The following is a 16,470-nucleotide window of genomic DNA, read 5'->3' on the forward strand; positions in this document are numbered from 1 at the left end:
CCACTGTGTTCAACCTTTGTATCTCTGCAGGCTTTTTATCTTGAAAAGATGGTGTGACTTTGTGCAACACTAAACAGTAGTTAATTGTGTAGATGTCTTCTAGATATTTGTTTTTGAGAAATGCTTTGCTGCAGATCCAGTATATTTTATGGCTTCAAAGCTGTCAGTATATTTTAGCATAAGAGCCATCTTGCCAGCAGAAGGAAGTACTTTTTCCTACAAAACACAAATTAACTCAAAGGTTTTTGGTTGGTTGTTTTTTGGGGTGTGTGTGGGGGGTTGGTTGTGTTTTTTGGTGGTGTGTTGTTTGTTTGTTTTTTTTTTTTTAAAGCACTTGGAATGGACTCTAACTAGTGCTCGTGTTAGTTTTAGCATCTGATTCTTTTTCTGCAGTCACACATTGATACTTTGATGCCCTATTGGGAAGAGGCCAACTGAAAATAGTGCAGAGTAACTTGAGCAGCAATCTACTCAAATGAGGCTAACCTCTGTGTAAGGAGAGTAAAGGAGCATATTTTGAAACTTATGTCCTTTTGCAGGAGGCAATCAGTGCTGTTGGCATATTTTAAGGGTGAGATGTGTTACTTACCAATTGGGTAATGTCCAGTACAATGAGGCTGTGACTTGCTAGGTGCTGGCAAACCTTCAAAGTTAACGTAGCCCATAAATGCAATAAGGGGCTTGTGGCTACTAATGAGCTGCAAAAATGATGGTTACTGTACAGCTTGTGGTATGCAAATATCGTAAATTAGAGCTCTCTTGAAAGCCCAGTGTACTTTGAAGGGTGGTGATGGGTGATTTTTCTGCCGTAACCAGACTATATTAGAGCTGGCTTCTGGTGAGTGCTTGCTTCTTACATTCTTCCAAAAAGTTAAACATGGGATGTTAATAACATGCTCCATAAAGGTACGCGTGCTGCTGAAGCCATAATTTTAAAATGTGTGTTGTAAGTCAGGCAATCACTAAGTCTGGTCAAAAGTTGCTTGTTTGGCTATCTTTATTGTTAAACAAGCAAGTAGGTCACTACTTAACTTGCTTAGATTATTTTCCCTGCTGTCATCCCCCTGCACTATGGCTGCCAAGATACTGCTCTGGTATTAGGATGGAAAAAGAAGGAAAACCCTGGCTATGTGGGTTTTTTTTTTTCCTGGAGTAGAAAAGTACTGATAGAGTACATGCATGCATGTATGCAGCTTTCAGATTATCAACAGATTACTAACACTTAAAACCACAATTGACAGTATACAAAATTGTCTTGTTATGAGCTAGGAAAGGTAACAGGCATTTGTGCAGGATTTCAGTGGTAGCTGAGGGCTCCTTCTGGGCTGGGATTTTTTTCCTGTGTATGCAATCCCACACTATTGCAAGAACCAAGTGGCTGCTTGGTCTAAGTATGTCCTGTCTAAACTGTTGACACTTTAACTCCAGAAATAAAGGTCGAAGTGGTCACTTCTTCCAAAATAAACCATTTAAGTTAAAAATGAGGGACTTTCTGGCTAGTTTGTTACCTGGCCATGCAAACAGCAGTGCCAGCTATGGTGCCAGTAGGGGTGGAAGGATGAACCTTTGCTGTGACTTGTTGTCCTGGTTCCGGCGGGGATAAGGCTAATATTCCCCAGACTCTGGCAGGGACACAGGTATTCCATCCCGTGTGAGCCATGCCCAGTCTGTAGCCAGGAGCTGGCCAGGGGAGGGGGTAGGAAGTCGCTGCCTGGAGTGGGCTGGGGTGTCTGGGTCCAGTCAGTGAGCGGTGGTACTGTAAATCATGTTTGTACACTCCTCTATCGGTATTATTGTTCTTTTTCTTGTTCCCTTTGCTGTTCTGTTAAACTACCTTTGTCTCAACCCCTGAGTTTTGCCTTTTTCTTCTGATTCTCCCTACGGTGGTGGGGGGTTGAGAGAGTGGCGGCGTGGCTCTTTGCTGGGTGAGGCTAAGCCACGATAGTCCTTTTTGGCACCCAATGTGGGTCTGGAAGGGTTGAGATAATGACAAATCCAACTAGAGCTTGTAAAAAAAAAAAAAAAAAAAAAAAAAAAAAAAAAAATTGTTGTGTGCATTTACTATATTAGTTAAATAGTTGCTGGTAACGATGTTGCTCTGTTTGTTCTCATGGATGTTATGTAAATTCCTATATGGTTTATGTACTCCCTGTGATGATGTTTATCACCTTTGGGAGAGGGATCAGGATCCTCATTTTGCTGTCCTGTGCAATATCAGCTTATGATAAACATCACTGTTAACACAGTTATGTTAGGGTGTTTATGTGGCACTGCTGTCCTGCCCATACCTCGGGCACCATCTCTCAGAATTTATTAGTAATCACACTCTGTCTATGGGGGAAACGGGGGGGGGGTACTTTCCCCAGCTCTTTGGCCTCCCTTTTCTCCTTCGGGTCAGGTATGACAGCTTTTGAGAATTTTGAATATCCTTGGGATACTCAAACCAGCATGTTCCTATTGCTATGTCTCCTGAATGTGTATCAGTTCTTCTTTAGGGTTAAGCAACTACTTAAGACTACCACCCAGAGATCTGCTCCGAGGCTGGATAGTCAGGGGTGGCATGGCATGTGGGAGAACACGGGCAGGTACCTAGAGAACTTCTCGCCTCCAATGGTCTGGGACTTCACCCCTGAACAATTACAGGACCCTGATAAAGTGGTAGAATATTTGAAGGGAAAATGCTGTGGCTATTCCAGAGAGGCACAACTCACCGCACTGTGCTGGGCCCTGGCCAGTGTTTACCAAACACTGTTGGATATTATGCAGCACCCTCAGTGGAAAGAGAGGGAAGAGACTAACAGGCCCTGTGACTATTCCAACCCCAGTAACAGGTACTGCAGCTGAACCAGAAATACAACCTGTGCTGGTATCAGTCGCTCCTATACAGAAGTAGTAAACAACGAAATCAGTTTGCTTAGTAAGGGATGATCATGAACCAGGGCCATCACGAGAGCAGGAGGAAGAGGCAGAACCAGAGATAATCCCCTGATCCCTGAGCAAGCTGTGGGATATGCGAAAAGATTTCAGCTGACTTTCAGGCGAGCACATTGTCACCTGGCTGATCCAGTGCTGGGATAATGGGGCCAGTAGCCTGGAATTAGAGGGTAGGGAAGCCAGGCAGCTGGGATCCCTGTCTAGGGAAGGCGGCATTGACAAGGCGATTGGGGAAAAAGACCCAAGCCCTCAGCCTCCGGAAACGACTCCTGTCAGGTGTGAGGGAGAGGTACCCCTTCAGTGAAGATGTTGTATGTCAGCCAAGCAAGTGGACTACCATGGAAAGAGGTATCCAGTACCTGAGAGAATTAGCCGTGCGGGAGATGATTTATTATGACTTGGACAATGCAGACTTACCCACAGACCCTGATGAGGTGCAGTGCACAAGGCCCATGTGGCGGAAGTTTGTACGGAGCGCACCATCGTCATATGCCAACTCACTGGCAGTAATGGAATGGAAGGGTGAAGAGGGACCAACGGTGGATGAGGTGGCTGGCTGACTCCAGTGATATGAAGAAAGTCTCTCTCCCCTCCCCCACCCTTGTCTCAGCTGTGGAGAAACTGTCCCGGAAGGTGCAGCAACTTGAAGAGAATGTGTCCTACTCCCCACCTGTATGGGCCAGCATCTCAGCTGTTAGGAGCAGGCATTTCCCCACTCAAGAGAGAGAGTACAGAGGGTACACACCACGAGGCACCCTGTGGTTCTACCTGAGTGACCACGGAGAGGACATGAGGAAGTGGGATGGACAACCTACTTCGATCCTGCGGACAAGGGTACAGGAGTTGCAAGGAAGGACAACCACAAAAGGGGTTTTCCACCAGGAAAAGTGCCGCCCCAGTTTCCAGTGGGCAGTTCCCCAGACAGAGCAGAAGGCCTGATCTTGCTTCTGATCCTCTTGAAGGAACTTCCAAGTCATTTCTGCAAGAAGTGAGTAATGGATACTATGACCAGGATTAGAGGGGCCCTGCCTTCAGCCAGGTGGAGGAAAGGGACAAGTGGGTTTATTGGATGGTGTGGATTCGATGGCCTGGCACATCAGACCCACAGGAGTATAAGGCTCTAGTGGACACGGGTGCGCAGTGTACTTTAATACCATCAAGCTATAGAGGGGCAGAACCCATTTGTATTTCTGGGGTGACAGGGGGATCCCAAGAGTTGACTGTACTGGAGGCGGAAGTGAGCCTAAACTGGGAATGAGTGGCAAAAACAACCCATTGTGACTGGCCCAGAGGCTCCATGCATCCTTGGTATAGATTACCTCAGGAGAGGGTATTTTAAGGACCCAAAAGGGTACCGCTGGGCCTTTGGCATAGCTGCCTTGGAGACGGAGGAAGTTAAACAGTTGTCTACCTTGCCTGGTCTCTCGGAGGATTCTTCTGTTGTGGGGTTGTTGAGGGTCGAAGAACAACAGGTGCCGATTGCTACCACAACGGTGCATCGGCGGCAATATCGCACTAACGGAGACTCTCTGATTCCCATCCATGAGCTGATTCGTCAACTAGAGGTTCAAGGAGTGATCAGCAAGACTCGCTCACCCTTTAACAGTCCCATATGGCCGGTGTGAAAATCTAATGGAGAGTGGAGGCTAACTGTAGACTATCGTGGCCTGAATGAAGTCATGCTGCCGTGCCGGACATGCTAGAACTGCAGTATGAACTGGAGTCCAAGGCAGCCAAGTGGTATGCCACGATTGATATAGCAAATGCATTCTTCTCAATCCCTTTGGCAGCAGAGTGCAGGCCACAGTTTGCTTTCACCTGGAGGGGCGTCCAGTACAACTGGAATCGACTGCCCCAGGGGTGGAAACACAGCCCCACCATTTGCCATGGACTGGTCCAGACTGCACTGGAACAGGGGGAAGCTCCAGAACATCTGCAGTACATTGATGACATCATTGTATGGGGAAACACAGCAGAAGAAGTTTTTGAGAAGGAGAGTAAAATAGTCTGAATCCTTCTGAAAGCTGGTTTTGCCATAAAACGAAGTTGAGGGACCTGCGCAGGAGATCCAGTTTTTAGGAATAAAATGGCAAGATGGATGCCATCAGATCCCAATGGATGTGATCAACAAAATAGCAGCTATGTCTCCACCAACTAGTAAAAAGGAAACGCAAACTTTCTTAGGCATTGTGGGGTTTTGGAGGATGCATATCCCAGATTACAGTCTAATTGTAAGCCCTCTGTGTCAAGGAACCCAGAAGAAGAATGACTTTAAATGGGGTCCTGAGCAACGACAAGCTTTTGAACAAATCAAACAGGAAATAGTCCATGCAGTGGCCCTGGGGCCGGTCCAGGCAGGACAAGATGTTAAAAATGTGCTTTACACCGCAGCCGGGGAGAACGGCCCTACCTGGAGCCTCTGGCAGAAAGCACCAGGGGAGACTCGAGGTCGACCCCTAGGGTTTTGGAGTCGTGGATACAGAGGATCCGAAGCCCACTACACTCCAACAGAAAAAGAGATATTGGCAGCATATGAAGGGGTTCGAGCTGCTTCGGAGGTAGTTGGTACAGAAGCACAGCTCCTCTTAGCACCTCGACTGCCGGTGCTGGGCTGGATGTTCAAAGGGAGTGTCCCCACCACACATCATGCAACTGATGCTACATGGAGTAAGTGGGTTGCACTGATCACACAGCGAACTCGAATGGGGAAACCCCAGTCGCCCAGGAATTCTGGAAGTGATCATGGACTGGCCAGAAGGCAAGGATTTCGGAATGTCACCAGAGGAGGAGGTGACGCATGCGGAAGAGGCCCCACCATATAATAAACTGCCAGGAAATGAGAAGAAATATGCCCTGTTCACTGATGGGTCCTGCCGGATTGTGGGAAAGCATCGAAAGTGGAAGGCTGCTGTGTGGAGTCCTACACGACAAGTTGCAGAAGCCAGTGAAGGACAAGGTGAATCGAGCCAGTTTGCAGAGGTGAAGGCTATTCAGCTGGCTTTGGACATTGCTGAGCGAGAAAAATGGCCAGTCCTTTATCTCTCTACTGATTCATGGATGGTGGCAAAGGCTACCTGGCTAGTTAACACCAGGGGATCTACCAATCGGGCTGGCCCTGCCCAATCAGAACTTCCACGTACTGTAGAAGGGGATAAAGTCCCCGTAGTGCACATGAAGAATATGCTAGGGAAGACAGTCTGGATTAGTCTTGCCTCAGGCAAAGGCAAACTTTGACACTTTGGAGGGATGGCCCATAAACTAAGGGCGTTGTATCTGCATAAATATATGTGTGTGTATATATATATATGAATGACAGGGGAAAGTGGTGGCAATTCATTGGAGACCGTAAGATCTGGGCATGGCATAGATGGTATGGAATAAGGGGTGGATAATGTCCTGGTTCCGGCGGGGACAGGGTTAATTCTCCCCAGGCTCCGGCAGGGACACAGGTATTCCATCCCATGTGAGCCATGGCCACCCTGAGCTGCCGGGGGAGGGGGCAGGAAGTCACCGATTGGAGGGGGTTGGGGTGTCCTGGTCTGGTCAGTGAGTGGCAGTTCCCTAATCGTGTTCGTATATTCCTCTATCCGTGTTATTGTTGTTGTTTTCTTGTTCCCTTTGCTGTTCTGTTAAACTGTCTTTGTCTTAACCCAAGACATGACATCGATGGTATGGAATAAGGGGTGGATAATGTCCTGGTGCCAGCAGGAATAGGGTTAATTCTCCCCAGGCTCCAGCAGGGACACAGGTATTCCATTCCATGTGAGTCATGCTCAGTCTGTAGCCTGGAGCTGGCTCAGAGAAGGGGCAGGAAGTCCCTGCCTGGAGCAGGATTGGGCATCCTGGTCTGGTCACTGAGCAGTGGTACTGTAATTGTGTTTGTACATTCCTCTCTGTGTTCCTGTTGGTTTTTCTTGTTCCTTTTGCTCTTCTGTTAAACTGCCTTTGTCTCAACCTGTGAGTTTTGCCCTTTTCTTCCCATTCTCCCCCTATGGCTGTAGGGGTGTGTGTGTGTGAGACTGGTCTTGTGGTTCTTTGTTGCTGTCTGAGTGTAAACCCCAGTGCTCATACTGGTTTGTTCTTTACTTCTTGCTTAGGGCTTATAGTATTTGGATGCTAATGTATTTCTTAAGCTATAATACTGAGGATTTATCAGACCTATAGCTGAGTGTAAGAAGTAGGAAGCAACAGTTTATGCGCTCTTAGTTTTGTGGGGATCAAATATCAGTTATAATTAATGCTGCCCACATTGTCATTCATCTGATTTGTCTGTTTGGTGTAGTAATTCTGATTGCTGCTTGTGTCCTATTGTGACAACACACTGCGGTGCTGGTTGCTGGTTTTGAGACCCTGAGCTGTCTTGCTCAGTGTCCATCTGGTTAGCTGCTATTAAGGTACCTGCTAGTCCTTGCTGCTTTAAATGCTATGAATCTAAACCAGCTCTGGGACTGTCTTGGCACTGAGCTTCCAGTGCTTTGCTGTTTCCCTTTGTGGCTTGTGTATAAGCAGAATTGTACATGTGAGCATTGTAATAGGTGCTACTTCAAACATTTGTAGTGGGGGAGAGGAGGCATGTCAGTAGTAAGCAAGCTTAATACTGAAAAGATAGTGATGTTTTTCAAAGATAGCTGGGGAAGGAGGGCATCTTCATTAATGGGAAAAATATAGACACAAGTTCAGGTTTCTAGAGATATTTTGAACTTAACTCAGTAGAATTTTATCAGATAGTAGCGTGGAGTCTCTACCATCATTTCTTCTGGACAACTATAACAAAGTTTACAAGGGTGCTGCTTTTTCTTTACAATACCTTCTTGGAGTTAAAAATATCTCTCTTCAACTGAAAAGTCCAAGCTGCATCTTCAGTCTCCTTTTAAAACGGACTTCTCTGTGTTCACTATCTAGTACCCCTTGAGCTTCCTGTTCACTGTAATGTTTTCTGTTACTTTAAAATTAAAAGTTAGTTACTTGCTGTTGACAGGCTCTTCATGCTACAGCACAGTGAAGCTGACTGCATGGAAAATCAATTTGAAAGAATTTCTGAATCTGGTTTTGGCACTAATATGCAGTTACTTCCAAACAGCTGGTATTTGAATTGCTGTCATATTTTTGATTGTCTTTCCCAATAATGACTTATGCACTAAATCACAATTGCTTATGTCTGCTCAGTCCACTGTTTTGTCCCTGGTACTACCTGGTATGTCTTAAGAAAAAACTTAAACAGTGCAAGTTCAGCTGCCTTATTTTGGTGGGAACAGAGCAACAAAATAAAGGCTTTAAATATGATTTGGTCACCCTTTGTAAATGATTACAGGCATTTGTGTGAACAATTACTTTCAGTATCTCATCTGCATGTGCTGCTTAAAGCCTGTCCCCCAGAGATGGACACTGGAGGCTCACCTAGTGTCTCTACAGAATGTCTTAATTGAGAATGGCATGGTCCAACTAAGTGCTCATTATCTTTCATGTTAGCAGGAAGATAGTTCACTGAATTTTGCAGTTAAGCTTGTAAATCTTAATTTTCCCCACAGCCTTTTTTATTTTACATTATAACAGTTTGGTAAGTGCCACTTGAACCGTGTAGCATGTTGAAAAATAATGTTGGACTAAATATGGCTTTCTCAAAGAATCTGGGAGTCTAAATGCTGACTTCTGTAGTGTGGATAGCTGGTTTGGTGTCTTCTCTACAACTTTCCTGTACAGACAGATAAATGCTTCAAGGTTATGAAGAGGCAGACTAAAATAGCATACTGATGTCTCTACAAATACCATATAGTAAGTGTCTGACCTAGCCAAAACACTTCTGACATGGGAGTGCCCTGACTACCAGACATAACATGCTTTTGCATGTGCAGTTCATGCTCCAGATTCTATAGAGGAGCTGCTGCTCTGCTTTATAAACACTATTAGCAGTTGTAGAAATGCTGGTTCTTAGAGCTGGATTGCAGATATTTGCCATAGTACACAACTTAAACCAAGCAGGTGGTTTCCTGGTATACTGGAGCAGAAGCCACTAATGGATTAGATGTTATTCCCCTGTTGCTCTTGGACTCATTGACTAGGTTGTCTGTGTTGTCTAATCAACTTACATCACAGGTTTGTTTTAACTGTGTATTGATTTTTGCTAATTCCTTCCAAGTGTTATAATGTAATTTATTTTGTAGTGCATAAATTTGAAAACTGGTGATGCAAAGGCAGGATGTGGATGTGTTGGAAGGTGTCCAGCGGAGGGCCGCAAAGATGATCAGAGGGCTGGAGCACCTCTCCTATGAGGACAGGCTGAGAGAGCTGGGGTTGTTCAGCCTGGAGAAGAGAAGGCTCTGGGGAGACCTTATAGCAGCCTTCCAGTACCTAAAGGGGGCCTACAGGAAAGATGGGTGTTACCAAAGACAGGTCTCTGCTTTGTTTCTAACCATATGCTAACTAAAATGTTGTTTGTTTCCTACTAACCTTCTTACTGTGTGAGAAAATAGCTAATTACTGACTCTCTTACTAGTGTTACTCTCTTACTAATGGCTAGTCACTGAGCTGATGTTACAGATAGTGATAATGAGGAGACAGTCAGGAGTAGCTAATCACCAAGGATGGGATAACAAGTAGTAGTTAATCACTTCAAGGTTCTTCTATGTATCAAGTATGTACTCCTATACCACTTAGGACAGAGCTGTGGCTACTTCAAGGAACATCTTTATCATCCTCGAGAAGTTGGCAAACTTACAGTAAACTTTTACTGTCCTGAGATGACTCAATACCTTAAAAGGATAACGTGAGGAAGGGTCTCCTTACCCAAACAACCACCAAGACACTCACGCTTGCGCAGAAGTGTTTTGCTGACGCAGCAAAACTTGATACGTGTGTGCAAAAGGCTATTTGGTCATCCTAATGAAAATGTAAGCCTAGGTGGAGTTATGTATTAGGTAGGTGGAATTATGAGAATCTTTTGTGTATAAATAATGGGTGAATATCCCCAGTAAGGTGTGCTAGATTTGTGGGTTTTCCCCCTAGCACCCTATGTCAAATAAAGCAATATCTCCTCTCTAAACTACTTCTGGTTTCGAGGGCTTTTATTTCAGGTAACAGTTTTGGCGACCCAGGTGGGACTTAGCGTATAGGCTTGGTGTTTGACTGCTTCTCATTGCTGTAGGGAATCACAAGCAGAACTGTAGCACGCACTGGACCTCTTCTCCGGGAATTTCCCTGGTGATTCCCTGTCGGGTGGTGAGTAGCCAGCTGAGCAACAAGTTGAGATATTGTATGGTAAAAATTGTATGGTAACCCCCCAGAGTAAATCATACCAGAAAGGATATGCGTCAGTCGGTTAATTGGTATTTGCAGCTGGGGGAAGAGATGGGAATTTTTGCCCCACTCTGGAAAAGGATCAGTGTGCACTTTGTAGATGAAAGGGACATTGGAAGAGAGAATGTCCCCAGAATAGACTTCAGAAACGATTTCCCTGAAATGTGGAAAATCCCAAGGTAACAGAGTTGCTCACTCTGGATCAGGATTCCGAGTGGCGGGGACCAGGGAAAACCTCAAAAGTGTCCTCAATAGAACCCATGGTTACCCTGAAGTTGGGGAATGAAAAGGTAGAATTTTTAGTAGATACAGGAGCAGCATACTCAGTTTTGAATTCTTGTAAAGGAAAATTAATCAGTGAAAATATTTCTATTATTGGCGCTACAGGGAATAGAGAAATAAGGCTTTTCTTTCAACCTATGAAATGTGGATATGGATCTCGAGGTTTTTATGCATAAGTTCCTGTATGTACCCGATTGCCCTATGCCATTACTGGGAAGGGATCCATTAAGTAAACTTAATGCTCAGATTGTATTTGAAGATAATCATATCCATGTGCAAATACTAGAAGAAAAAGCATTGGAGGCGCAAGTTTTCTTATTCCAGCAAAACAAATATGTACAGACATCTACAGTCCTGGAGGAAGTGATGAATGTAGTGAATCCTCTTGTATGGGAAGCGGGAATGCCGGGACAATCTAAAGCAGCAGAACCGGTAAAAATTGACTTAAAGCTGAATGCACAACTGGTAAGATGAAAACAATATCCAATAAAATTAGAAGCAAAAAGAGGACTTGAACCATTGATAGAAAAGTTTATTAAATACAGACTGTTGTGGGAATGTCAATCAGAATATAATACTCCCATTTTACCAGTAAAGAAGCCGCATACTGATGAGTATAGATTAGCCACTACTGAGTGTAAATCTTGGACCAATCCATATACTCTGCTGACCACCATAAAGGAAACAGATCAATGGTTTACTGTATTGGATTTAAAGGATGCTTTCTTTTGTATCCCACTAAAAGAAGAAAGTCAGAAGTAGTTTGCCTTTGAGTGGGAAAGTCCCACTATGGGATGAAAAACACAGTTATGTTGGACTGCATTACTGCAAGGATTTAAGAATAGTCCCACGATTTTTGGCAATCAGCTGGCTAAAGACTTAGAGAACTGGCAGAAAGAAATTGTGACAGTAACCTTGTTACAGTATGTGGATGATATTCTCCTGGGGACACAGACAAAACCCGATTGTGTGCAATATACAATTGATCTCTTGAATTTTCTAGGAGCAGCTGGATATTGAGTATCTCAGAAGAAGGCTCAAGCGGTGCAACAAACTCTTATTTATCTGGGTTTTACGATTATGCAGGGAGAACAGAGCCTGGGAATAGAGCGGAAAGAAGCAATCTGTCAAATACCTGAACCAAACTCTAAACAGGAGCTGAGAGCGTTTCTGGAAATGGCCGGATGGTGTCGCCTGTGGATCACTAATTTCAGCTTGTTAGCGGAAACCCTTGTATGAAGCTATCAAGGGACCTGGAAATCTCCTAGAATGGACTCCGGAAAGCAGACAATCGTTTGTTCAATTGAAACGTGTGCTCATGGGTGCCTCGGCTCTCGGACTACCAAACCTGGAAGAACCTTTTGAGTTATTTGTTTATGAGAAACAACATATTGCTTTGCGAGTACTGATTCAGAAGACCGGATCCTGGAAAAGACCAGTAGGATATTTTTCCAAGCAACTGGACCAAGTAAGTAAAGGTTGGCCTTCTTGTTTGCGGGCGGTGGCAGCTACTGTAATGCTCATACAAGAGGCGTGGAAGTTAACCCTGGGACAGAAGCTGATCGTTCAGGTACCACATGTGGTGGCTACTGTTTTAGAGCAAAAAGGGGGGCATTGGTTGTCCCCTAGCTGAATGATGAAATATCAAGCTGTTTTATTAGAACAGGATGATGTAGAATTAAAAGCAACTTCAGTACTGAACACGGCAACCTTGTTACCTTTACTGGGTGAGACAGAACATGACTGTTTAGAATAAACCTGTTCAATTGTTATTAGTCAAGCGGATTTAAAGGATGAACCTATAGACTCAGCAGAAATGAATCTATTTGTGGAGGGGAGTAGTTTTGTTGATAATGAAACTAGGAAGGCAGGATATGCTGTAATCCTAAAAGAAGTAGTTATAGAGGCAGAAGCACTCCCTCTAGGAACTTCAGCACAAAAAACAGAATTAATTGCACTAATCAGAGCTTTAGAAATAGCAGCTGGGAAAATTGCAAACACATGGACTGACTCGAAATATGCTTTTGGGGTGTTGCATGCACTTAGGGCATTGTGGAAGAAAGAGGTCTCCTGTCTACTCAAGGAACACCAGTTAGATATGGAAACTTAAAGAAGTTATTAGAAGTGGTGCAATTGCCTAAACAAATTGCTGTAATGCACTGTAAGGCTTATCAATTCGGCAACTCTTTAATCATTACAGGAAACTGAAAGGTGGATATGACTGCCAGGCAAGCTGCAGAACAGAAAATCCTTGGGACGTGGCCTGAAAGATATCAACATCTAAGTCAGCCTCTCAAGTATACAGAAAGGGATGAACAATTAGCTAAGTTTGTTAATGTCTGATAAGGATGAAAATGAATGGTGGATGACCAAAGATCAGCGTGTGATATTACCTGAGAATCTTATGAGATATTTTAGAGAAAACCCATAAAGAAACTCATTGGGGAATGGAGGCTTTAATAGATAATACTGAGACTTATGCTCTGGGAGTGGGAATGACCAGTATTGCAAAAAGTGTTGTAAGCAAATGTGAAATATGTCAGAAGAATAATCCCCATAGTAAGCAGAGATCCCCACCAGGAGCAATAAAGAAAGGAAATATACCAGGGGATTACTGGCAAATTAATTTTTCTGAGCTTCTCGGGCAAGTCAGGTACTTGTTGGTACTAGTAGATACCTTTTCTGGATGGCCTGAAGCTTTTCCCTGCTGTACCAACCAGGCATGGTAGGTAGTGAAGGTATTACTAAGGGAAGTTATTCCAAGGTTTGGAATCCTGATTGGGATGTCATCAGATAGGGGACCACACTTTGTGGCAGAAGTGGTTTGGGCTTTAGTAAGGGTTTTAGGGGTAAAATGGGATTTGCATGCCCCTTGGAGAGACCCCAATAAAGTGGGCAAGTAGAAAAATGAATCAAATGTTAAAAAGACAGATCAGTAAGATTTGTCAGGAAACACAACTGAAGTGGCCGGATGCCACTAGCACATAGGGTGCTAGGGGGAAAACCCACAAATCTAGCACACCTTACTGGGGATATTCACCCATTATTTATACACAAAAGATTCTCATAACTCCACCTAGGCTTACATTTTCATTAGGATGACCAAATAGCCTTTTTGCACACACGTATCAAGTTTTGCTGCATCAGCAAAACACTTCTGCGCAAGCGTGAGTGTCTTGGTGGTTGTTTGGGTAAGGAGACCCTTCCTCACGTTATCCTTTTAACCTTCTTACTGTGTGAGAAAATAGCTAATTACTGACTCTCTTACTGTGAGAAAATGGCTAGTCACTGAGCTGATGTTACAGATCGTGATAATGAGGAGACAGTCAGGAGTAGCTAATCACCAAGGATGGGATAACAAGTAGTAGTTAATCACTTCAAGGTTCTTCTATGTATCAAGTATGTACTCCTATACCACTTAGGACAGAGCTGTGGCTACTTCAAGGAACATCTTTATCATCCTCGAGAAGTTGGCAAACTTACAGTAAACTTTTACTGTCCTGAGATGACTCAATACCTTAAAAGGATAACGTGAGGAAGGGTCTCCTGCGCAAGCGTGAGTGTCTTGGTGGTTGTTTGGGTAAGAAGTGTTTTGCTGACGCAGCAAAACTTGATACGTGTGTGCAAAAAGGCTATTCGGTCATCCTAATGAAAATGTAAGCCTAGGTGGAGTTATGTATTAGGTAGGTGGAATTATGAGAATCTTTTGTGTATAAATAATGGGTGAATATCCCCAGTAAGGTGTGCTAGATTTGTGGGTTTTCCCCCTAGCACCCTATGTCAAATAAAGCAATATCTCCTCTCTAAACTACTTCTGGTTTCGAGGGCTTTTATTTCAGGTAACATGGGGAGGGATTCTATCAGGGAGTGGAGTGATAGGATGAGGGGTAACAGTTCTAAACTGAAAGAGGGGATATTTAGATTAGATATTAGGAAGAAATTCTTTACTGTGAGTGTGGTGAGGCACTGGAACAGGTTGTCCAGGGAAGCTGTGGATGCCCCATCCCTGGAAGTGTTCAAGACCAGGCTGGATGGGGCTTTGAGCAGCCTGGTCCAGTGGGAGGTGTCCCTGCCCAGGGCAGGGGGGTTGGAACAAGATGATCTTTAAGGTCCCTTCTAACCTCAACCATTCTATGATCTTCATGGCTTGCTCTGTTTTTTATGGTAGATGCAGGACATCTACTTGTGTAACTCCCAAGTATTCTGTTAGGAAGGTTAAGGATTCCTCACAAGGCTGTATGTTAGTGTAACTTGTCCGTCTTTAAAATGAGACACAGAGGTTAACTTGTCAAGCACTTTTTTTTTGTTTGATACTGGCATGAGTTGTATGCTGTTCTTACTTTAATACTGATGCTGAAATTTAGCAAGCTTTACCTGTGTACTTTAAATGTTGGAAATATCAAAAGGTCCCTTGAAGAAAAGTGTTCTGTTTTTAGAGCTTCTCTTTTCACATAGTAAATACTGAAAAGTAACCTTCAGAACAAAACTTGCATACTTTCTGTAACAGGAATTTGTAGGAAATCTCTTGCCATTTGTAGTGGTAATTGGGGAGGGTGGGGGATGGAGGGGACAAGTCTTCCAAATTTCAAAGCATAGCATGCTAATTTGGAGCTGTATTGAGTATCTTGAATTGCAGACTGTTTAAGAAGACACATCCTTACCCTTCCCTGATAAGGGGCAGAAGGCCCTCCAAGCCTTCAATGGAATGCCTCAAATGCTTGCAAGGAAACAAATAATGCAGGCCTGGCCTTCAAAGAACTGATAAGGCTCAGGCATCTGAGAAGTGTGGGAGGACTGCTTTGTGAAGACAGGATAGTTCTGCCACTCGTGTGGTGAGCTTGCTAATTCTTGGTTCTCGAGGCCATTGTGTCCGATGAGTGACCTTTGCTTCATTATTTGGGAAATGCATATGAAAGCACACACCCCTGCATATGCTAATGAAGATTATAGATATATAATTTGGAAAAATTGAAGGAGTACAAGGTGTGTCCTACTCTGCTGGGAATGGTCTGGGCCCATGATAATTGGCATAATCCAGAAGCAGTGGCAAGTCATATCACTATTCTTGCAAAGGAGCAAAAGCTGCAGTTAGGTAAAGGAAAAGCTATAGTGTATGCAGTATTAGGGGCAGCGCTGACCGCAGCCCAGGAGGACAAACACTTGACCAGGAAAATGGAAGGAGAGAAAATAAAATCCTTGCAAGAGCAAATTGAAATTTTGCAAAATCAATTAGCAACTCAGCGACTACATGCGGCTCTGTCGGATGCCCCGGACCAAGAAAAATCTTATGGCCTGAACTAGAGGAGAGTGAATGAGAAACCTGTGACCAGATGGATCTTAACCCTTTCCTGGATAATGAACTGGGATTTACAAGTCTGGCAAAATTGGCTAATAGACCTTTGTATCTGACAAAGGAGTTAGAGATGAGCTGGAAAATTTTTTTACCCCCAAAATGAGGAGGCAACATTGAGACCTCTAATTAAGACTAAGACCTACTGATAATAGTCAGGCAGGGGCAGCCCCGCAAGTTACCACCTGAACAATACTATTAAAAATCCAGGAAAAAATATACTAGACTAGCTCAAGAAACTGAATATGTATGGGAGGGTATTGTTGACTGGCAGAGACCGGATTTTATTGTCAGAAGATAAGGCACAGGGGTATTGGGGGCCTGGGGTGTTTTTGACCACTGAGTTGCATATTGGGCAGGGGGGTTAGATCCCATGGAACAAGGTGACCCAGTGTGTATTGAGATTCCAACTATAAACCACTTAACCGAAAGACTGCCTGTCTCCAGTTAATGTATGACAGGCATTTAGTGTCCTGGCAACCCTCTCTGATGTTACTAAATGCAAATCCTGACAGAATGACTTCCCTGATCTGAGGTTTGCCTGACTCTTTAAAACTATATGTGGTCCAACTCCAGGACTGCTTGCAGGACACATTAGGCCCAAGGGGAGG

General features: G+C 44.0%; 1 protein-coding gene across 2 annotated transcripts in view; it reads left to right on the top strand.

Annotated features, from left to right (window-relative positions):
• LOC128901947 (ubiquitin-conjugating enzyme E2 R2-like) overlaps positions 1–16,470 on the top strand; it is a 71,723-nt gene that overhangs the window by 14,414 nt on the left and 40,839 nt on the right. The window contains exon 2 of one of the 2 annotated variants that reach the window (XM_054184138.1): positions 11,596–11,977. The exons of the other annotated variant lie outside the window; for it this stretch is intronic. Coding sequence (XP_054040113.1) covers positions 11,828–11,977 — 150 coding nt within the window. The 5' untranslated portion in view covers positions 11,596–11,827. The remainder of the gene's footprint in view (positions 1–11,595; positions 11,978–16,470) is intronic. 2 annotated transcript variants of the gene reach the window in all.

Source organism: Rissa tridactyla, chromosome W, assembly GCF_028500815.1.
Source record: "Rissa tridactyla isolate bRisTri1 chromosome W, bRisTri1.patW.cur.20221130, whole genome shotgun sequence".
Classification (NCBI taxonomy): domain Eukaryota; kingdom Metazoa; phylum Chordata; class Aves; order Charadriiformes; family Laridae; genus Rissa; species Rissa tridactyla.